The following is a 24972-nucleotide window of genomic DNA, read 5'->3' as shown; positions in this document are numbered from 1 at the left end:
ATCAGATACCGACACGAAAATAAGGTCAACAAATAGCGCTTTACTTGCTACAAATATAACCAACAGCGTTCACAAGAGAAGCGCGAACGGATATAATAACGAGAGTGAACGAATTCTACAACTAAGTAAGGTATCAGTGTCTTCGGCGAACAGCGATGGCGTACAAATATTCATAATTGAACATGATAAATCGGCGTCTTCTAATTGGAGTTTCGTCAGGGGCGAGCCAAATAAGGGTAAGGCAACCCGGTCTATTTAAATTGCTATTTATAGTAAACTAGCTGCCACAAAGACTAGAAAGAGTGTTTGTCAGTATTCCATTACTCTACGTTCTCAATGTTTCCCTCAAGGGAGAAACTTTTGCAATGTAATTTAGGTGGAGCAAACATCTGACAGGTAATATTTTACGTTACTGCTGATGGACATAAAGAGACGTGGTAGACATTATCTGATTTTAACTTAGTCGTAAAAAATCTATTTCAATCCGGGCTATGCTTGCCCTAACTATTCTGTGCTCTGCATTTGAGCCGATTAGGTAGGTTACAACGAACCGTTGATCGCAGTCCAGAGCGTCTCTTATCGTATAAGACTGCCTTCAGCACAAAGAGCCTGGGTCTATTACTGATAATTAATGTGGAATTTGAGTAAACAGAAATATTTCAGATAAATCAGGAACTGACAAAAGCTCACGTCAACGAAAACGATCTACATCTTGGTTCTCCCAATGCAATCCCGATGCGAGGTATTCCATACAGAAAGTTCAACATATTCACTTAAAGACTAGCAATGAGACACTGGCTCCCAGGCTTAACTTCCACAAGTCTGCCTTGCAATTATTCGAGTGTCATCGTTCAATAACATTTCCCAATAAAGTAATACCATACTGAAGCAGGAACCGAGTAGACATTCAGTAACAGCATCGACATACCGTTATAGATAAATGCCGGGACTCTTTAAAATGATTGAAACTTATCTTAAATAAGTTGTGCGTTAGCAAATGGAAGAGCATTCGCAGTGATCATGCAGAAGTGGAATGATAGTAATACAATTAAGTGAATAAAGTTATTAGACGTCAGTTAATATGGCGCCGTTTTATTAAGCTGTGTTAACTAACTTGACGGTTTTTCTATTTTTTCAGAACGTACTTCTCTCAGCATAGAGCTTATAGCTGCGAAACAACATGAAGGTATCCTAAAATCAATGTGCTTAATTTTTTGCAAGCTAAGATCATTTTTAAATTGTGTTATTAACACCAGTTCCATGCTCCACAAAAATAGATCATATCTTTATAGTGAAATCTTAATTACAGTCACTTTTGTTGAACTCAAGGCTATGTACCTCATTAAAATAAGAAGTGTCTTCCCTTAAGCGCTTAAAAACACCGAAATTTAAAAATAGGCGAGACAAAAAGCGACTACTACGTCATCTATACCAATATTCGTTTTTTTCAAACTTTACAAAACTCAGCGCGCACACAGTTACCTTAGACTTGGTCTAGGCCTGTCTTCTGTCTTCTTAGGCCATTCAGGGCGAACTGTTACACATTGTCAATTCGAAAGTTTCAAACTTTTTCATAGATTCGTTCATTTGTGTTCAATTAAATTATGCATCTATGACCTTGTGATATTCGGACAGTAAGTTGCAAATTTTGCCGTTGTAGAAATCTAGAGTACGAGAATCTATTAAGTTTCGAAATGCAATTTCGACATCACGTTGGGATTTGAATCATTTTCCTATGAAAAAAATTGTGGAGATTTTGAAAGGTAATCTGTGGGAACAGTTTCTGGCGAGTATATTCGACAACAGGAAACTTCCAACTACAACTTTTGAACTTTTGCCATAATAATTCTTCCTGCGTGAGGTCAAGCGTTGTCGAACAATTGAATGGTTTATCTCTGATCACTGATCTCGGCTACTAAGATTTTTTCGTTACCTCCAGTTATTAGTAGTCGACGGATCAGGACCTACGAAGCTGTAGTGGATAACATCTGCATTAGACTACCGGAGAGTAAAGAGGAGTACGCGTCTCTGTTTTTGGTCCTCGCTCAAATCATCTGGCACCCATTTATCCGGTTCTTTTTATTTAACTGAAATGAAGAAATAGATTATTTTTATATACACCGAACCTGGGTTTCTCAGTTCAGAATTTCCCAGGAATTTTTTAAGCCAAGGACTCACAGTTTTCTATTAGTAGAACCTTTGCTGTCTCCGTCGCTGTAATTCCAGGGTAGGACCTATATTCGTGTGGTACTTAGATTTTCTGATCTTCTATGGTTAAATACAGCCGGCCAGCTAAAAACTCGAATTACCATATCCGAGTGGACAATTTCAGATTTGAAAGAGTTCAGAAAATGAAACGTATCACAAAATATCACGAAAATAGCGAAATTTCAAAATATGAGATCAATCTAATTCTATTACGTTGACCATTGTTATGAAGAAGAAATGTCAGTCTGGAATGAATTCCCTGACATAATACGTGGTGGAAGAACAAGGTTGGCATCGCTGGACAAAAGTGGTCCCACCAGACACTGTACATATGAACAACGGCGGCATCAGCCTCTGAATATTTGGCTTTGCGATATAGCATTAACATTAAAGAGATCAAACGATAATTTTAAATTAAAGCAAATTACACTTACAAGCCTCGAGGGGCTAGAATAGGGTAAAATTTTACTTAAGAGGGTGATGGCTTTACATATAAAGCCAAGGCGAAAATAAGCATATTAGTAATCAATGAAATCGCTTAATGTCCCTAAAATATCAAAACTATGTTATCAAAGCGCTATATATATATATATATATAGAGGTAGTTTCGTAGATGTTCGAGGTTTCCAGCCTCAATTTCCACTTTTTTTTTTATCTAGTCTGTTCACGGAATTTTTTGAAAGAAAAGTAAATAATTTTCATTATTATCACGCCACTAACGCGCTTCGTCTATCTATGATTCATTTTGTCGATGACACTAGATTCTAAAAAAAAAGCTCACTTTTTTGGACAGTGCTCGTTAAGGTAAATCAGTTTATATATGGTCTAGCAATTATGCGAGACACTTCATAGCTGTATATATATATAAATCAACTCTCCATCAAGTTATATGCCATTTGGCTACGACCTAACGTAAGGTCTATTCAATCCTTTGACACAAGCATAGATGTCATTTCCATGGCCAATGGACACATATATACACACAGTATAGCACATCACAACAACACGTAATACTCCGTAACGAGTTAGTCGTATAGACAGCAAGAAGGTAATCTTCTTTTCTATGCTTACCTCAATCTGTGCTAAGCTTTATAAGGGATTAAGGCCCTTTTGCTAGGTCAATTTTTTCGGCTGGATACGACCCTCCTCTGCCGTTTAGGCAACGCTTAACTCTCTTACCATGAAGTAGTTACAAATCTTCTGAGGTGTTGGCCTACACTAACATCCAATAAGATAGCAAAGTTACAACGAGAATTTATTAACAGTAGCGGCGGCGAACAGTCAGAGCATATAGGGCACTGTGCTTAAGTAAACTCTTCGGAGATGTCGTCATCTTCGAAAATAAAGACAATGATGCGTATTTGTTTTTTGGAGTATGTGCTGGTTGCGTACTTTTCGTCCGCTTTCTTTAACTTGAAAACTATTTTTTGCAAATTTCAAACTTTCCCGCGCGTTACCCTTACATTTCTCTGCTAATTGTGAATCCACTTCTTTAAATCTGGCTCTCCTTTTATCAGAATGTATAATTTCCTAGGCGAGCTTTTTTTTTTTTATCTTGTATTAGATTTCACGATTAGAAAGGGACCCTTCGATTCGAGTGAATAAGTTCAACAATGTTAACGACTTGCGGTCATTACGTATCCAAATCGTTGTGGACAACAAGTTGGTTCTGAAAATTTACTAGAAATGGTTAATATTAAAATGAAATGAGCAATAATACTCAAAAAAACATACCATTATTATTTGTTTCTACCACTGAAAGCTAGACTTTACTAGCATAAAATGCTATTGGGTGTTTCTTACGTTATAGAACCTATCTTTGAATAACGTCAAATACCTTCTTCTTACAGATTCGTTTGTTGTCGTGCCAAAATCTAGAATATTGAATGCAGTTCTCGAACAGATCATCAAAGAGGTGAGCATTAACTCTTTAACATCAACGGTATACAGGTCTTAACAAAATTGTACACGGCCTGCGTAACTTTTCGCCTTACGTATCTCTCTTTGGAACTCGTCTCAACGGAGACTTAACTCAATCCATATAGGCTGTGCCAGTCTCTTATAGGATATAAACATGCGCAAACGTCCAGCGGATTTTACTAAGTCTGAAATCTCTCAGTGCCAATATATTTTCTGCATGATATAGGTCGTGGTGCAGAGGAGCCACTTCGTAACAATGTACCATTGTTACAAAGTGTAATATCGTTCACAGTAATCAAACGTATAATTATAGGGTGATAAGCAGGTATGAAAAGGTTAAATTATTTGGCAATGCATTGAGTCTCAGCACGGAAGCGAATCCTCTATAGACAATTTAATTCACCTGACTCTGACGTCGTTTACTAACGTCAGTAAAGTTACTGCAGTCTTCAGAGCTGCACCTCACGCCAAGTAAAAACGTTTATAGGATAACATTTACGTTTAAACATTCAAATAGATAACGCAATCAATCGGCCTTTGTCACAAAGAGGGAAGCGTGTTTTCATCAGAACTGACTAATAAATAAATTTTCTACCAGGATATTTGTCGTGACCCCGAACTGGCTAGTCTCAATATCGATGTAAGCGTTATAAGCGGGAGAGGACTACAAAGAAGGATGGTTCCAGTGGTCGTCATGGGAATCGTGTTTTGCATCCTTTTGGCGCTGGTTGTTACAAACGTAATCATCATTCTTATACACAGGACACGCAAGGGTCGGAATCTGACGCGTAGCACGGTAATGTAGACGTCCTAAACACAATCTGGCTGTTTTTCCTATTAGAAGATTAAAAGCATTGCAATTAACGTGTTAAGAACTGCAAATTCTCCTGCGAGGTGTTGGTGTATTGATACTGAAACTGGACTTTACCCTTGCGGAAGTGTTGTTTTGGTCACTCAGTCAGTCACTATTATATTAGCAGTATTAGACGTATCACATTCTTTGTAACCTTTATGAGCATTTCTTTACTAGTCTGAGCATATCGAAGCAAGGACGTTCAGATACAGGGCGGTCCATTTGATAGGGGGCAAAGTTTGGTGATCTGTTCAAGACAGGAGGCATCTACTCGTCCACTGTTATAAATTTCCTGACGTATGCAGGTATTTCTCTCAAACAAAACCACAAATTCGTCACGGCAGAAAATTGTGTGTCGTTGTGATGATTTTAGCGATCGTCCAGATTTTTTGCACTGGATAAATCCCTGCCGCGCTTAGGAACTTTGTGCTTGGCTGAAATCAGCCGTCTGACTTGCTAGCCGTTTACATGCGACCCTGAAACATCCGTCGAATTAACTTTTTGGCTATTTTGAAATGTAACGGAACGCACTTTGAACCAGCCCCAGAATCTGCATTGTTACAACGATACGTCTGTGCATTTATACGTACTTAACACACGTTAATGACCTAAAAGATGTTTACGAATTGAAGAAGGACTATTTGAATAACTTATGTTCTGAAAATGTAGCATTTTTGGGATGTAATTAACTGACATGTGGGAGACTCAGTGGTGCCACTATGATTGTTTGTGTTATTAAATAAATTATTATATATAATTACAGCATCGAGACGCGCATTAACCCGAACTGGTTAAGATATGATCGCTGTTAGAGGCAGGAATGAAGCAGAGCTCATCAATGCAAAATACAATAGCTGGTATGAATAATTACGGATTTGTTTTGTTATTGTGACAAAAAAACCGCCCCATATTAGTGATCCACCCAGTAGTGGCACTCTTAAACATTGAATACTAAGAACAAAAAACTGTCCAGACTCGTTAATATCCATAAAAACTCTTTTTTAAACAGAACAACACTTACTATATTACTCATTTGTTATTATTTACTGTTAATATATAATATGTACTAAGACAGTACGCGACGTATGCTATAAAATATGCTTTTGTACATGTATGTACATGCTTAACTGTATTCGAATTAGAATTATTATTATTATTAGAATTCAGAAAATTACATTTGAACTTATTACCAATTCATTAATATCTTCAAGTTAATACCCAGACGTGCGTTTCTAACAATACTGATTGCACGTATTAGATAGGAGAGAGAAAAAAGTAGATTGATCTTGTTGTAATACATTCCAGTTTATTTTTTACGTTCGAGCGTACTAACCTCAAAAGTACCCTAAGATATATCACGATTTTTAGTACAAGTACATTTTTTAACTCTGTTTTTGCGTTTTTCTTGTTGTAGGCAAAGCACATATTCACAAATACAAACAGAGGACCGGAAAATCGCCCTTCTCTAAAGTTAATTGCGATCCAAATGTGATCGGTAGAGAACGCATTAAGGAGCCATCTACTTCATTGGAAAATGTGGGCAGAAAATAAGAACCAGAGAATTCCACTGCTATCGAGTACCTTGATAATAATGTTATATTATGGGAATATAATGTTAAAATAAGGCCCAGTTGTTACAATCAAACAGATAAAAAGAGAACGTGCGTACCGGGATAGCATTTTACCGCGATGTTTAAGTTTACAAATGTCTTCGCTGAATGAGTGTGTAATACCTCAACTGTAGCCTGCTCTAATGTAAGCTCGAATCATACATTTATGTGATTTCTCTTTGAAGACTGAATAAATTTATATGTATTATTAATTTGTACGCTGGGTTGTGTATAATTGCTTGCGTTATATATAGCACTACGGTGCTAGAACATAGTGTTTCAAGTTCGTTGTCCTGTAGAGTGATCTAGTTTGTACGGCATCGACGGAACGTTTAAGCTACATAAACATAATTTAATAAGCCTAACTTGTTGGCCCCGTGAATTCTATTAATTTCATTAAAATTAACAGACTTCATCAATAAGTCGCTAGAGCTAATAATCCCTATGAGAAAAACGAGGTCTCAGATCCTTGAAGACTAGTGGATATTAGATGATTGATCAGCAGGCGGACAGTCACTGAGCAGATAGAGAATCAACTATGTGTTAAAGCTAGGCAGTAAGCATAGATTTGCAACGTGTACTCCATTGACGTACACGTTACACGTCACCTGATTACAGGAAATTGTGTGATAGGTGCGAACCTTTACTGCAGCTCTCTTCATAGCGCTCCTAAAAGGGCGTCAAAAAGTGACAAGAGTAAATTCAATACCACAAAAATTTTACAGTATTAAAACGACAGTAAGATATTAGTAATTAGTATGTTACATATCTCGAAAATCCTAGGAGTTTTCCGTTCCGAAATGTCGATTTTTTAAACATCCTGCCGTTGGCGCGATCGTTTGAACGACTAAACCTCTGGCTGAGGAACCTAAAAAAGGTCAGTAATTCAAGCACAATATATATATCACACGGCAGGTGCGATTAAATAAAGAAAGAAATCGTTGATTAAATAGAGAGACATTTAAACATCCAGAAAAAACTGCGTAGCGTCAAGGATCTTTTCGAATACACTGGAATTTTGGATCTCTGCTCAACATGTCAAGTTTGATAGAAAAAATACATTGCACAGTGGCAGGGAAAAGGAGAGGTCAAGGACATATCTTCACTCGCAAATCGTATAATATGGTGCTTCAAGCTATCTAAAAGGTCTTCACGTGTGCAGCTGCACTCAGTTTCTGCACCTGTCTAGAATGGCGTCGACAAACTTCACTAACGTTGAAGATTAGCATTGTGCTTTTCGCAAAAAATCAGGGCAGAGTGTTCTTGGCATTCCCACTTTGTTCGAACGTAATGGCCTTTCCGTTGATATAAGGCCCATCGACATAATATTTTAGACGATTCCTGGAGAGTTCCTAGCGCATATCAGTATGGCGTCATTTTTCTAGATAAGTGCAGTATTACACTCGACTTACTCCAGGTCACGCATACAGAATTTTTGCTCTCAATGGTAGTAGTTAAACGAAAAAAACTAGGATCATAACTGTATTCCATAATGCAACCATCAAAGGAAATTATTTTGTGGCAGGTTTTTTAGAACCAGTTAATGGACACAGACAAGCCAGGTAAAAACTGTATGCATATTCATATACCCGAAATGCGTACTTTGCAATAAAAAGGAAAGATGCGGAAATAGGCATTTTTTAACGGATTTTTAGTCAATGTCTACCAAGAGATTGAAGCAGCTGACAGACAGACGTCGTTGTAAATTTTTCAAAAATGTATTCGAACACATTTGCTTTTCTTTTGTAGCATATCTCTCCTTGACTGCTTTTCCTAAGGTCGACCGATGGATTTCGACAAGCTGTAAAAATGGATGTTTCGCCATGAAGAGAGCAAAAATTTCATGTGGTAACTACTTCGTTTATGTTACATTGGAGTGAAAATGATTTATGTGTAGGTCTATGTAGAAAGGTGCTTCTTGACACCAACCGAGAGCTCTTAATAAGCTGAATCGAAGTGTTGTGTATATTCTTATTTGAATTCTCAATTTTCGGAACGTGCTGTTCGAATAGTGAAACTGTAGTATGGTGCTTTCTATTAACACGATTTTTTGCTACTCGTCGATATATGTCGACAAGCCGGATAAAAATGTCACATCTATCTCTCAAATACTGCCTGAAAAGGGCTACAAATCCGATTAGTTGTATCGGTCAGGATGAGATTAAATGCTAGATTTTGTACGGTTTTCCGAACAAATCAATCAAAATTAATAAATGACATTTGAAAAGTTAGGGCTAGATGTAACGCCATATGAATCCGGTCGGCTGATGATTGGCCTATAGCTTACGTTGTCCTATGTGTAACATCAATAAATTACATTAAAAAAATGGTAAAAAAAGACGCGCAGCGAAGCCCGCAGGTTCATCTAGTTCTTCTATACGTAGTACTATGGCTCTTAATCCTGCGGGTATCTTCCACCGAAAATTAGTTCTCAGAGAGCACAGATTCCTTATGGATTGTTGGAGTGCCCTCCCGGAAAATGTCTATGCACAAGATGGAGCAGGTTGGATAAATATCATGGATCGCTTACTTGGTAACGGTCGAGAGTTTTTATTACAAAGTTGTCTCCTCAGGTTTTTGAAGATGGTGGAAAGGTTGAAATTAAAGGGTAATTTTCGACTTTTTGTGTATTCTTCTGATTCAGTTGCAACGTAGTACTTTGCGCCGCAATGTAACACTTGACCATATCAGTTCACCTGTTGTAGTTGTGCGAATGTTTTCTTAAAAAAACAGTTTTCCCTAAAAAAGGGAGGTGATGCTGGAACAATCAAATTGTACAGCGGTTGATCAAACCATCCTGGATTAGACGAATACTTCTTTCAGATGGCAGGGTTGATTAGGATGGAAAGCAGGATAAAAGCATGTAGACTATAACACTTTTTCAATTGAAAAGAGGAAAATGGTAGAAAGGCGCGGGTCTGAATGAGCCAAGTTAGTTAGCATGGTTAGATGTTGAATAAAATTTATGTAATTTTATATTGACAATTTTGAAACTGACGTAATTCTTATTTATCCAAACAGTGAGATTTATGAAGTAATTGCATAAAGTTAAAAGTTTACTAGGGCAATCGGATAGGAAGCTGGAATCAAATAAGCAACCACGGCTGAACGAAGATAATCACTCTAACCGGAAAGTTGTCATAGGATAGCTTCATTAATATGACGAAGTTTCAGAAGGACGTTTGTAAAAGTATTCATCTATCAAGAATCATAAAACAAGCTGATGAGACAGTTGCAGCGTAGCAACAATTCTGTTAGACAGTTCCAACGCATATATTGAGCAGGATAGTCACCACGAGATAAATGCCGCTCATAGGTTAACAGAATGAGCAAAAAGTGTTAGCATACTGGGATAGCTGGTACGAACGAAGAACACTCGTTTTACAGAAGATCGCAACTATAGAAATGTCTATAATCGATAAATATACGGTCAAACTATTGTCTAGATGTAGCGCAGGTTAAGTCTCTAGTACCCTGATCATGTCGCTCCTACTGGGTTCTTACTCTCCTAGAAGTTCAGCTATAAGGTTCTTTATATTTTATATTATCTATGCAGAAGCTAATATAAACTAATGTATAGATAATATGAAAAACTGCTGACCGACAGAGAGCTAGTTACATGGAGGTCTATGTGAAGCGGGTATTTTTTAGCGCCAACCGCAGCCTCTTGTTGAGCTGAATAGAAATGCTATGTTCCGATACTGCCACTTAGCCTTCTAAAGCGAAAATAGCATTTCAAGTGTAATACTTGACGTATGCTCTTCCCTCTAGGAGGAGTATGTTTTGTTGCCAACCGATTAATTTCAACGAGCTGAGCAAAAGTACAGAACGTCTTTCCTTACCTAAAATAAATGTTTCAAGCCAGGTCAAAAACATAGTGTGGTAACCGTTCCGTTGATGTGACATCGAAATTAACATTCACTATAAAATCCCGAAAGAAACAAGGAGTTGTTCCTTGGTATTGATACAAAACTTTCGATAAACTTATTTGAAATCTAACTTTTCTTCTTTTATACGCTCTTGTACCTAATTGTTAGCGTAGCGGGCCGGAAACGTCATTCGCAAGGTTAAAACTAAACATAGCGTTCTATATAAATTATCGCAATTGTTCGCAGCGCCAATCGACGAAGTGGCAAAAAACATTAATCATTATAAGAACAAATTAATAAAGTATGATTAATAAATCCTTGATCAATTTTATAGATTTAGTTCAGGCTCAGATTAGAATGGACTTATATAACTGCGAACGAACAACAGACTAGATGAAGTAGGGTAACCGCAACCGACGAATACCCGTCTGGTAACAATGCGTACATTGAGCTCGTTCAAAATTCGCCGCCATCTAAATAAACGACAGCAAGCTGATAGTAAACGTAACTAGAAATTTAGGTATTAGGACCTGTCAGCTATCAACCTTTAACGCGTAGAATTCGGGACTCAGCAGGAATTTCTAATCTAAGACGATTCATTGCGTATCTGAATTCATACGAGTCGCATTTCAGAAATACCCTGGCTACTCTACACTTCCGCAATTTGAAAACTGATAAGGAAAAGAAATATAGATTTATAGAAAAGTGTCACTGAACTTTTTTTCATAGAGTGATATACCATTGTCAGTATAGTAAGCACAGTATTGTGGCGCCCGTGGTAAAGCTGGTTGATACCAAGTACTTTCGGAATATATTTATGTAAGTATGATGTTTTCTACGAATTACTTGGTACTCACAGCAGGTAGGGATTTTTATTTAGGCCAAAACCTAGTGCTCATGCTAAAACAGCTCAGCTAAAACGGCGCGCAAGGCAAATGTAGACTCGGATTTAATAAGGATTGATGCACAGATTGTACAGTAGGAATAAGGAAACCAGCTTCGTATGCTGTAAATAAAACGGGAAGTTTCCTTAGTAATCAGCCATAGAAGACAAGATGGAAATGTACCAGCTGATGGGGTGGCAGATGAAACAGGCCTGTCTGGCCTCGTCCATTCCTCTATACTACTAAACTCGCCGCACTTGGAAATGTTTGTTCACGGCAACCTATGATTAAGGTAGAAACCAAAAAAATACAATACTTTATTTAGAGTCAGCATTTGATCTGACCGAAAAAAAAAAATATATGTCGCGTACATTATTCAAATATGATATACCTTGAAATTGACCCAACTACATTCGCCATATTTCACTGCGTATATCTGAATCACAGTGGCGCCAAATTGGCCGAAATCAATGGCGCCTGAAATAGGCCGACGCTCTACAGAGCGAAATGAATCCAGGTTTCGACAATGACAACTGATTTAATAGGTAGCGTACGCGTTTGAATAAATCTCATATTTGGTAATTCACTGTTCTTGCGCCCACAATCCCCCATCACTCAACAACAAATCTATGAAATTATTGTTTGCCATTAAACATATGCCATCTTTCTCGAGTATGCGTTACGAAATACTATTGAATGACAACTTCAGTTCCTCGATATGCAGCACTCCATTCGTGCGAAAAGAACATTAGAGTGAAAGACCCTCATACAAATATCGTTGATTGAATTGCGACGACAGTAGCTTTGCAGAAATGACGATTGTAGTAGCAAAAAAAAACGATTACTAAGCAATCATTGTATAAAATAAGAACTTCGTACAAAAATCACTTGTATTAAAATCTGTAACGAATACCCCGAAATGGCTGATTCCAATTATTCATTATGAGAGTACGTCAAGTGTATACGTATTACGACGCACGGTCTTTCTTCACTTTCCGCCGACGTACATATCTTCCTCTTATTTACTTCTCGTCTTGAGTGTAACACATTTGTGTTGAAGCCTTCAAGATTTGTATCGTTATCAATATCTTGTAATAGGATATAAGCAAGTTGATCAATGTGACAACAGTTGTTACATACGAAGGCGACGTGTTAAGTTAAGGAACAATCGTCAAGGTTATCTATTGATTAGACAAGAGAGTACAACACTGAAGCCACGAGCGTCTAGCAGTTATTTGAGATCTACGTAATAACTTTCATTACTTCGAAAAGAAAAACGCAGTACGCACGCTGTTTTTACAACTTACTCTTTTTCTCTCATGATTACATCATGGAAGATCAGCTTAACATCGTGCTTTCATATTCTGTTCATCTTAATACCGAAGCTATTAGCTAACTATCTTTAGGCTGGTCGTAAATTCGTATCATATTTAGCAAGTATATCCAGTGCCCACGTACATTAGTTTACGCTTTCAAAGGGCTCAATCTTCGCTGCAAGCTTTCACTACTAAATTCATTAATACAGAGTGAAGCTCGTCTGTATGTCAAACGTTCGCCGTGAACGGCCAGTATATCATAAAACGATTCCAGCTCCCTAGACTATTGAATAATAACTATCAAATAGTGTTCCACCCGAATTTTGTACCAATGTTGAAGGGATCATTTGCACGAATGAATTACTCGGCGCGCGTGCACGCTATCGTCCGCGATCATTTGACTCCCCAATGAGACAAATACATCAATGATATTTCAATCTAGACGGAACAGCCGCTACGCCCCTTTTTCACTCTAGCCCATAAAAAACCCGAAGAGATCTGCCAGGATCTCGAAACTCGCGACGCTGACACATCTCGGGCCGGCGTCAGCTGGATTGCTGAGCTTGTACGCGCGAAATGTGTATCAAATGTTTACGTGACGTAAAACGAATCTGTGTGTGTATATATGTTCATATGCGGAGCGTTTTCGTTTATTTGGGAACGAGTCAACGTTTAACGATGCCTTACCTTGTTGTTATATTTTCGCCTGCAAGAATTGATGAGGTAATATGTTGGCAGGAACACCGATGCTTTTGAGTGCGATCGGTGGTGACCCAGTGCCGCGGTACAACAGCAGCGGCAGACCAACGTGCCGTGAAGATTGATTTGTTCGACGGTGGTCCCGCATAGCCGGCGGCGTTCAAATTTTCGACTGATTCGCGCTAGTCGTGATGGCGGCTACGGTGGCAAGGCAGCGCCGATGCAACGGTTAGTTCACAATATCTATGAGTAGTGATTCAGAGACTGAAGCTGGCACTCACCTCGACATGATTTCGGACCCATTCGGTTTCGTGGCCGACGGCTTCGTCCAGACGATCAAAGCGGACACGCGATAGCTCATGACAGCAGCGACGGCAAGAAAAACGCGAGCAGCAATCTACCCACTCGTATAAGTAACGCCGCTACCAGCACCATCATTCATCGTCAGATTCCTAAAGTAATTCTGGTTTTGCAGAATGCATCGTCGATGTTGTTGTTTTAGAACGCAGCAGCGTCGCATAAGATCTATTGTCACGTCACTTGGTTCGGCCCCAATTCGAAGTTAAGTGGTAATGTCAAAAGCAACAAACAACAAAGTCACCCTCTCTAACGACCTCATAAATACAATGAAAACTCGTAATTAACTATGACGTGCATTGATGCTGCATGTTACCGCTTTTGTCGTCGTCGTCGTCGTCGTCGTCGTCGTCGTAATAATTAATTGACTGTGATAGCGGCAATTTCAGTATGTGATCCGGGATTACGATCAGAATGTCAGACGACATTAACCGTTGTTTCATACAGGCGTAGGTAAATCAATGTACGTAGATCCACTGGTAGACTGCTGACAATCGGCGGTGCTCGTCTGTTTTTTTTCATCTACAAAAGAAAGTATGCATATACATTTCGACTGGTAATTTGCTAGTTGGGCCAATAGATCACACATCCTTTTTTGGTTCGAATTCAGTGCCTGACTTCTTATAAAAAAATCGTTTGGCCATGGCTTAACAGAACCCGTCGGAAGAATCTGCTGACTACTGTTTTTGAAAAGCTAAAGTCGAATTATGAAAACGATAACCTTCTTTCTTTTTTTTACCTATACACAGTATGTTTGTCCGTTATGTACATTAGTGTAAGACAACGACTAAATTTAATTTTTATGAAAGGGCTCAATAAAAAAAGCTTGTGGCAAAAATAGTTACCAAAAAAGCGTCTTGATACAAGATAACTTCAAAAGACAGACACCCACCCAAATTAATTGTTACCCAAAGATGAACACCAGATTACGTATAAGATTGCTAAACGTTTTTCGATTATTTTTTTCGTATTTTGAATCGTTTTTTGTAGAGGGTCGTGACGATCGGTAGTGTGGCCTTATTCAAATGCCCGTTGCAGCTCCGTCTTGTCTATGTAGCGTGGCTTGTACTCAAAGGCCATCCAATAATAATAGAGTAACACAATGGTGAATATAATTTATCTTAGCTCTGCAATATCAAAAAAATATTTTTTTTAGACGCATGTTTTTGTGCGTGCGTGTGTGTGTTGAAACCTCAATCAGTACTGAGCGAAGCTTGTGTTAATGTAGCGACTTAAAAAAACGGCGCGTATTTAAATAGATAAAGGCTTTTCATGCAGATTTTCAGTCAGGAAGAAAATTAAATCGAGCAAATCGAATACGACCAAATTATGATTTAGCATATTTTTTTTTAGCAAGGCTTACGAACTTCTTAGTGACTTTTTTTAAACTAGTACCGAAGCTAAACAATGTTATCATATATTACTTTTTTTTATTCAATCGGAAGCACTTGATTATAATGACTCGTTCAGTAAAACACACTGAAGATCACGAGCTGATAAAATTTTATTTTGGCGTTACTTGGGTTGATGAATGCACAGACTCGCTTGGCCCATTTCGACAGTTTTCGTATCTTAACACAGAAGGATAGGTCTTCATGAATTGCTATGAAGCTACACTTCTTCTCTAAGAAGACGTGCTTAAGTTTAATCATATTTTGCTCTATTGATGCCGCTCAGAATCACACGCACAGCTTCGTTGATTTTTTGTAGGATATGAAGGAGTTGTGATCTGTAAAATCATCCTATATCTGTAAGATAAAGTAGTCATGTCTGTAGTACCTGCCATAGGACACTATGATGTTTGTTGTAAGAGTCAGGTGTTGTTTGTTTCTTTATTAATCCGCCTTCTAAATAGAATAGATAAGCATTTTTTTCTGGCAATAAAGGGAAAAATAAATCAAATTAATAAAAAGCAAACACCATAAATAGAGGCAGACGCAAAAATATTTCACATCATCAATTGCTAGAGTACGATGGGCACATTTATCAATTCGTTAGTAGCAGATAAACAATAGTAAACATTCTCTTTGTCCACTGAATGTATTAGGTTATTGATATTCCTAATACAAGCAATATCTTTCGGCACTATCAAACCTTCAAATGACTTCGTGTCGAGCTAAACAATCGTGATACGAAACCTGTACATTTATGAACAAGTAATTTCAGGAAGATTTAAAAAAATAATTTTTCCATAATAGCGCCGACATCTTCACGCTCTCAATCCTCGCTTGAACACCTCGGATCATATCAATAGGTTTCTTTGAATATGGCTTCAATATAAATGATTAAGTTTACTGAACAAACATCCAGCGATCGTAAGGCCTTACGCCTCGGGACTATTAAGCACAACACAACAGAAAATGATTTTTACAGGCATTGAATTTGATTTGACTGGATCTTTGAAAATTATTTGTTCTTTAAGATCTGTGGCCTTACGAAAGCCTAAATGCTTGTTGTATCAACCGTGCCGATCTGTTAGTTCAATCAGTCCGAACCCTGAGCATGTCATTGTTAGCATAGCATATGGAAATTAGATCCTACATGAAAAGATATAATTTAGCTGAGTAACTTATTCAACTATGTGACATACTTGAATAATCCTTTTAGTCGTTGGCCAATCTAGGATGTCATACTTAGTGAGGAAAATGAAGGCGGTGTTGAGAGCAATGACCTTATGCGAAAGTAAAGATCTGCACTTTTCTTGAGAGTACCCGGAATGGGGCCACAAAGCAACGATTTGAGCTATTATTAACTCTCACTATATACGGCGCTTTAGACGAGTAGAATTGATCGCCCATAATCGTTTTACCATGAACATCTTAATAATTACTGGACCGGCCATGTCTAATTGGAAATTCTGGTCAAAACATTATTAGCTTCACTGTTTGAGGATATCGTCGAACTTTATATTATATTGCTATCAGTAAGTACAGGTAAATTAATGACACCGATCCTATCGGTTGAGCATTTAGCTATTTAACGATCAATAGAATTCCCTTATAGGTTTCATGTCCGCAAACTGCGTTGCTCCTATCAGACGAATTAAGCTAATAGTATTCTCTAACAGCTTTCGTTCTATCAGGGCACCGTGTATGTAACATCGATGTGCTAATTTAGGTTTTTTTTGTAGACGCTGTACGTAGGACGTTGACCAATGATCGAACGCATTTTGTTGTTGGTCGTCTAGTTCGACAAACGGCAAGCACTCACACGTGACTCACACGGTGTGTTAATATTCTCTGCTGCTTTTGTTAAGCCTATTCGCAACTCAACTAGTTAAACTTAGTCGTATTGTACATTGGAATACGCTTATTGGCATAAGGACTAAACGTGAGAGTGACCTCGCTCGCAGCTCGCTTAAGGTGACCTTGACCTTTCTTTTGCCTCCGGTGATCCGCTGCCCAGATATTTTAGTCAATTTAGTTCATCGATGGCACCGGCATGCTTCTTCTGCAATTGTTTTCCACCGCACTCATCATCGCCGTGAATAAGTGGATGCTTTTAACGCTTTCTGTCTCCACGCTATGAACGCTATTCTGCAGAATGATGATGGGGAAAGAGATCGAACGGGTGAGGTGACCAGCAAAACTTCTTCAGTTTAAAATGTAGTTGCGAATTTTACTATACAGACTCATATTTTTACTACAACAGGATAAAATGCTGTCTAGTTCACAGTGAATATTGTTTGCTCATGAAGCTCTATTAAGAGTTGAATAACGAATCGGTGAGAAAAAAGGATAACGTTATGAATAACAAACGATGTAGAGATTGTAAATTAATGTATGTGTTTGAATGTTTTTTCTGCTCAGGTCTGATTTTGTATGCGTGCTTAATTGCGAACACGACCGAGCTTTCGATAAACCACGTGCATTAAACTCGCCTCAAGTTTTCTGCCCCCTCGGACTCGATGTTCAGTGCGTGTAGAAGTTACTCGGCGACGTGGATCGTGAAATCACATATGAGTTGAAAAATTTTCTACAGTAGCCAAGTGGTCCGAACTGTATATAGAACGTGTGTCAGAACTAGTTACAAGTTCGGAAGGTCTATTTTGAACAGATACTTGGATATCGGATATTATGCACTCGGCGGAAAGGTGTGTTGATTTTAAAATGTTTCAAGGCAATGACTAAAATGTCGATGCACTTAATAGACCCATCTCTTCGTTAAATTTCAAGAGTGTCTGATGGGGTGCTCGGCTGGAAGTGAGAGTCCAAATCTGCCCATACAGATAACAGAGAGGATTTTTTCTACGCTGGGTTATTGCGCATGCGCGATTAGAAACATGGCGGTAATTTCAAAGTAAAACGAAACCGAGGTAGTGTAAGTGCGGTATCTAACTAGTATAAGCGGTGTCATAATCCGGAAGCCTATAACAAAGGTCCTCCAAGTCCAGGTAAATCTGTGTCAAAATAAATAAAATTTAATTTTAGTAAATTTTTATTAAATTAACTTACTAGCTAATATATTGAGGCTCCTGCTAATAATTATCATGATGATAATTATTATTATGATGAAATTAATAATTGCCGGTCCTAAAAAGCTTTGTAAGTGTTTAGAAAAATTCTAGTGCACTTTTCTTTATTGACAGCCATTTCTAAACGTGCCATTGCATCGCGGTTATGCCATTCTAACATTAGACAAAGAATATGGGCTTTTCAGATAAGTACACTTGAACAAATTAGAACATTAAATAGGAACATGATTGGCCCAACAGGAATCACGATTTATGCATCACTTATTAACTAAATAGCTTTTAACTTAGTTTCGAACATAACATTTGCATTCGATGTATACCTCCACCTAATAAATACCATTCATTCGGACTAGTAGTATAAATGAAGGGTATTCAGATAATATTACAGTTATTATGTTCGGGACTCCTTCTGATAGTAATCATAAAATACTGCGTTTATCCCTGAATTGGAAAAAGCACATTCATAGGTGTACATATATATGGTCCTACAGTAGAAGCGTGCGATTGTTGTTTCTGAGGTCAGAACCATATTACCGGGTAAAAAAACAGCGGACAGCCATTACTATATTACAAACCCAATGTTTATTTATTTATTTTTGCCTCAGGCTTTTCACTCAAAGTCGGCATGTCAAGGCCGAGCGCACTAAACACATACATCGTCGAGTTTATAAACAACAGAGGCCAAGCATGTGCTGACTGAACCCTTTGAGCCGCTGCTATGACGTTACAAACTGAGCACTCGGTAAACTTTTGTAATAATCAGTGATTCATCACCGTTAATGAATCACTACAATGGCAACGAGTAGTTTACGCCTGAATTTAACCACGCCGCACAAACAGACTAGACGTGTCTATAGCATAATATGTGAACTGTCATCTATGACCAACAAACAGTTCCCCAACAATAAACATAATATATATTATGGCCACGCAGAAGTCCCAGAAAGTGTCTTCCATTATACCTTCGCATTTTTGGCCAAATACTACCACGAGTTCGTAAACACTTGGATCATTTTAATGTTATGCAAAGATACGCAAATTATATATATATATCACATCGGAATAGACGGTAGTCGGAAGTCGTCAATTGTGTCATTGGAGGAAGGTTTTCTCATCCCATATTATTCAAGTTTATTGTAACAATGGCAAAGCCATTCGGCCCTGTCTACTCATGTTATTATTACCTTTTGTAGCGTAGTTCTCCTAATATATGTTATACATACACTATGTGTATATATGTCTATACAGCAGCGGGGTTCAATAAGCGGGTTCAGTCAGAGCGGCGTTGCTGGCTAGAACAATGATAATTCTGTTTCAACGATTGTTCACTAGTATCTGTTGTTATCATTGTCACGGTTGTTGTCTGAAAACAATGCCTAAACGATTCACAGCGATGTATGATCCCCTGCTCATAAGGAGCGGAACGCGTAGTTCTCTATATCATAGCAGTTCATCGACGATATAAATCTTAATAATATTATTACGCAGAGCTGTTGTCGATAGATGGTCAGGATGTGTATTTTAGAAATTCCGGTTCGAGCAATGATGACGACAGCAGCAGTTCCGCTTGACGGGATGCGCTGCCTGCTTTTGTCGCTCTCATCACTATCATTATATAATAATCATAGTAATAATTGAGAGAGTAGAATTTTCGTAATAAATTAATAAGCAACCAGGACGATTATGTAGGCGTCGGAACGCCTGACTAAATGGCAGTAAGGATCATTGTTTGCTGGGAGACGGTCTGTGATGAATATGGACGTAGTAGCAGTAGTAGCAGCAATAATGGAAACTCCAAAGAAACCGTATTACGAATTCTACGAGTTTCCATTATTGCTGCGAGTTTTGGTGAATCTTCAATTGAAAGTGTGAATTTTTTAGATGTTATGTGTGTTGAGGGGTTAATGAATAAATACTATTCACGAACGTCGAGCCTCATTCCCAGATATTTGTCGCCATGTTCATATTCTGGACCTTGATTTTTAACAGCACTCGCACCTGCTAAATAAATCTTCACTTTTGTCTACCGCTGGTCCTGCATGAGTACTTCCTCTCTTAGCATAACTACTTGGACGACTATACCCATCGGTGTGACCATATATTACTAAATGTCGTTGTTTATTGCTTCTCCCGCGTAAAATCATCTGAACGGAGTCATCGCTTTAATAACGTTATTATGGATTATATGTTATTGAATATTGCTGGTAATAATATAAGGGATATTGGTAGGCTGAAGATTTTTTCAAAGGGTAGACTTCCGATATTCAACCTTAAGCAGATGGCCTTTTCTAGGCGACACGTTGATTTTTTCTAAAAGATTAAAAATGGAAGGTTGTTTATTTTGATTAGGCTCTATAAAATAGGCATAATATGTGGGAGGTTATGGAGGTTCTGGAATAAGGAGTTCCTCACAAATTCGCCATTTGATTTTTGTGAAAACGTTCGAGAACTTGTGAAGTATATATTGGAAAGTTTGAAAACATTTACTTTAGGAGAGCTATAGACATAACAGGGTATCGGGCTTACTAAAACGTTTCAACGAGAGCGCGCGAGCTTACTTTCAAGGATATAAAAGGATGCTAGCAATTTAATAGCCAGCGCCTGGACTGTAAGTAACTTTTGGTTAAGCAAGGTTTTAACGACAAATGGACGTAGCGCTAATAGCCGACAGTGTATTTATATATAAAGGTGCAATAAAATTATCTTGGTTCCATGCTGGCAATTCTAATGTTGAAGTCAGGAACTTTTTCAGATATAGGCAATGTGGTATAGGATTCATTGCAATAAAAGAATGAAGCAATTAGGAAGATCAGGCTAACGATAGCAAAGCGGCCGTTGGGACGTTCCAAAGGAAGGAGAACGGGATTCCTATAATAGACTACGTCACCAATAAGCAGGAGAGAATTTCAGGCAACAGAAGAGCGGGATTCTTAAAGTAAGATAATAGATTAACTAAATAGGCGGGTAGAATTGCTAGGAACAGAAATTTGCAACAGAACACCATAGCCAAAACGACCTGGTTTTAAAAGAATGGAAACCAGGTAATTCGTAACTATTACAGCCGGCTGATGTAATAGTTGCGTTGGGACAACAGAACTACTGGACGATCCCAATGGAGTCACTGCTTTTTCGGGTCTTGTGTACGTTGCTTAAGCCGTTAAGCATTACGTTGGACAGGTGGCTTTCAGCATGCAAGAAAGCGTGTTTATGCTCGGACACGGACCCACACCAGCCTGTTTTTCTAGGTTTAAAGGCAAACATGTTATCCACTGTGCCATCACGGAAGCTAATGGAGCAACTGCAAGCAAATAACATAATAGATAAGACAAGATAATTGCCATCGGACCATTAGCTTTAGTGTGTACCAAAGCTATAGTTTAAGATATATGAAGTAGTAATATAGTGACAGCCAAGGAAGCGTGGAATAAAGCCCGAGGATCTGTTTAGCAATAACTAACGTACTCAAAGTCTGATGAGCGTATTATTTATGATTATTACATACCTGCTAATAAAGTAATCCGAATAAATACTGTCACAGTGTATGATTTTTTACGAATCTAACCTAGACGAATCCATGTCGTTTCCTTTCCTAGATCAGGATTCTGTCTATAATTGATCTTCTTCCCTTTGCGGTCTTCCGACCGTTGGCTACCCTATCAAATGACTACTTCTACAGTTGGTTTTGATCATTTGCGTAGCAAAGTATCACTCATGTATGTCCTGTTGGCAGTCATTGACGCTCTTTGTTCTTACCCTACACAGCTAAAATATAAAATTCTAATATTATTATATTATAATTACAAACTACTTTTGAATATCAGCAAACACTCGCTATAGAAGCTTTGCGCAAGGAAAATGATAAAAGCACTTCAATGAGTATTAGTCTCATGTAACAAGCATTTCTTCATACCTTTACTAAGTATATCTTTCGGATGAATTATGCAGTTACGTGCACTTTCCACTGCGCCTGCTTTCTATCCTATTCAGATATTTTGCCCATGACATTTTTTACCAAGCATAGCGAGAAAGAATACGGTTCTTTGCTATTCTCCTTTTCAATAGCAGTACTGCAGGAATCGGCAAACCCTAGGGGAAAAAATGAGATCCTGTATCGTTTCCTCTTTGACGACGACGACGACGACGACGAGTTCCATCATGGAAGCCAGGCCCCGACCATTCATCGAAGCAACATAATAAAGCGTTCATTTACTTTCCCTACCTCAGGCTAGACTTAGTCAATAGCTCTCGGACACTAACGGTCCCGTATGTCTACGAGCCTCTAGAAGTAGTTATACTGGTTGATTATAATTTAACTCTATAGCGCGCTATCGTGATCCGGCTTGACTACACCTACTATACACACTTTTTTGTTGACAAGAAAATCCTTTCAAATAGTTACTTATTTTCTTTCTTTCTTTCATTGCTTCGAAGTTAAACTTCAGCACATTTTCCTTTAACTGTTCAGGCAACGGTTCCATCACTATCGGCAATGGCATCATTCCGGCACCATCGGATCCTAGTTTTCCTGTCCGTTGACATTCGTTGTCCGTTCATTGAATACAGCCATGAAATTTTGTTTCAACGTAAACCTCGAACGGTGGCAAAATATGCCGCTTGCTAGCTGATCAATCAGCCAAGCAGGCGGCCATAGCAGCTACCATTCATTTATTCGTTCTTTCTTTCGCCGTTGACTTTCTTCGTCTCTTCATATTAGCTTTGGATCATATTTTGGCTGCGTAGTCCCTCCAACAGAACTCCGCCTTCACTCGAACATTGCAGTGCCATCGCCCAACAACCCTAGCCGTTTATTTGTTCGTGATGCTCTTTGCAACACGGCGTCGGCGAAGCTAGTGACGCAAACGACGATGAAGTAAGCGCCAAGACACAAGAGGCCGCCTCCACTGTGGTTGTGTGATGCGACGCCTCCGGAGTGGATCGGAGACGGTTTAGTCAGCCATCACTATTATACAATGGCAGATCCTGTGTCTCCATTTTATCGGTGGCCGCGCGTTTTAAATTCGTCCATTGGCCCACCTACTAGGTACTGGTCACTCAGCTGGGCTGACGAAAGCCACTTGCTTTATTGGCTCGCTAACTGCGACGAGTGTTCTGCACGAAGACCGCACGAAAGGGTCATTGTAACCTTAGTAAAAGTGATGTTAATGATGGTGATGATCCCGATGACGATAACGTTTCGACAATTAGGCGGTTTTTTTTGTCCTGACACTTAACTTTCTTTCTATAGAAGTCTGATTGATCTGGTTAGTCGAGGTTGGAAGAAATAGGCCTCTCTAGTGTAAAGATATCTTAAAACTTGCGTCCGAACCATATCCAAAGCGCACGGTTGACAATCTATATGAACCTGCATGAAATAAAAATCTTGTAGACTTTGCGTCGTAAATTTTGAAGAACTATGACAAGCGAAGCTTGCCACGGACGTAGCTTTAGTTCAATTGAATTAATATAATAATAAATTTAAGTCTTCGATAAATTCTAGAAATAGCATGCAAATATAATGTAACAAATCTGCATACGATGCTTAATGCCGATCCAATTTATTAGTATTTGAATTATGCTGTAAGCATGTCAATTCAGTGGTCTCCACGGTTAACCCTACAGATTTGGATCTTGCAACATTTCTCGGATGGATGCACACATATCGTCTTAATCGTCTTGTTATTCTCTTGAGTTATTATTGAGATGAAGTAACATCTCATTTAGGGTTTCGTTATTTGCTGTTGTTTCCTTATACGTCCAAGTTGACATTACGTACGCCATGTGCGGGCAGTGGCCATCGTGCCGTCATTTAATGCATAACTTCTCCGAGCTATTAAGCACTTCTTCAGACTGCAACACCGTACGTTTAACCGATCAGTGGCAAAAGCTTTTGCCTCGTTGGATTCCGCTGCTTTCAGTCTGGTATCTGGGTGTCTATCTGTTCGCAAAGGACCAACAAAACTCTGCTGATCTTGTCAAGCAACAGCGGCTCGTTTCACTCTTGCCTGATCTCTGAATAGAGATTGCAGAGGCAGACCGTACTAGTTACATGGCGCAGACACGACGGTCGCGGCAGAGGCAAATGTGGATCGCGTCTTGCTGCCGATATGAGCACGAAACTCCGATATAGTACTACGAAACATGTACTCATGCGTTTGGCCGAAACGAAGAACCAAAGTGTCCGGCAAATCAGCCGGCAGCCTGTCGGCCTGGTCGACCAATCGGTCATCCAGCGCCACGGACACAACGGTTCCGGATGTCGTTGCTGTTATTGTTCCTGTTACTGGAACTTTTTCGTCGAGAGCGAACGACGATCCAAGTGTCGGGCGCTATTTTGGCGGGAAGATTCAAATGAAGATGATTTCACGCTTTCATTGTATTGTGTATGGTAGGGTGCAACACAAGTCGTAACCATCGCTATCATCGTCACGAATGTTTGCCTGTATCAGCTCTTCGTTGCGGCCATTTACTTGGTTGACATGGTGTCGCCCACGCTGCTCGTATACTTCCAGTCCCGCTCCTCCCTTTTGGGTGAAACGAGGACGTACTGCTAGTGTTCTTATTCATCTCTTCTATTTTTTTCGTTCATGCGAAGAAGATTATTGACGGTAAGGCAGTGGTGGCAAACTACAATGAGTTTTGTATACCGTCTACAGAGAGCCGTTGGTAGAGGTTGGCAGGACATGCAGTGAATACACAGGTGAAAACAACGGTTGGGAGGTTATACATTTAGGCATGTATCAACCGGTATAAACAAAGCGAACGATGTAGTAGATAAAAATATT

General features: G+C 38.9%; 1 protein-coding gene and 1 long non-coding RNA gene across 6 annotated transcripts in view; both read left to right on the top strand.

The window, feature by feature from the left end:
* The first annotated feature begins 6 nt into the window (after window positions 1-6).
* Window positions 7-6809, top strand: LOC111262288 (uncharacterized). The gene is made up of 7 exons (XM_022836436.1): window positions 7-236; window positions 653-742; window positions 1139-1186; window positions 4059-4123; window positions 4727-4924; window positions 5745-5838; window positions 6396-6809. Exons 2-6 carry the CDS (start codon window positions 736-738, stop codon window positions 5760-5762), a joined length of 336 nt encoding a protein of 111 aa, XP_022692171.1. The 5' UTR covers window positions 7-236; window positions 653-735; the 3' UTR covers window positions 5763-5838; window positions 6396-6809.
* Window positions 6810-16868: 10059 nt separating this feature from the next.
* LOC111262291 (uncharacterized) overlaps window positions 16869-24972 on the top strand; it is a 34961-nt gene continuing 26857 nt past the window's right edge. For 2 of the 5 annotated variants that reach the window (XR_015311873.1, XR_015311872.1), the window contains exon 1: window positions 17350-18109. This is a non-coding gene — a long non-coding RNA (uncharacterized LOC111262291). Of the gene's footprint in view, window positions 17287-17349; window positions 18110-24972 lie in introns of those variants that run through there. The other 3 variants (XR_002681504.2, XR_015311874.1, XR_015311871.1) reach the window with 3 other exon arrangements.

The sequence above is a fragment of the Varroa jacobsoni genome, unplaced genomic scaffold (genome assembly GCF_002532875.2).
Source record: "Varroa jacobsoni isolate VJ856 unplaced genomic scaffold, vjacob_1.0 scaffold_642, whole genome shotgun sequence".
In the NCBI taxonomy this organism is placed as follows: Eukaryota; Metazoa; Arthropoda; class Arachnida; order Mesostigmata; family Varroidae; genus Varroa; species Varroa jacobsoni.
Note: the sequence above shows the minus strand (reverse complement) of the source record. Positions and strands in the feature narration are given on the sequence as shown.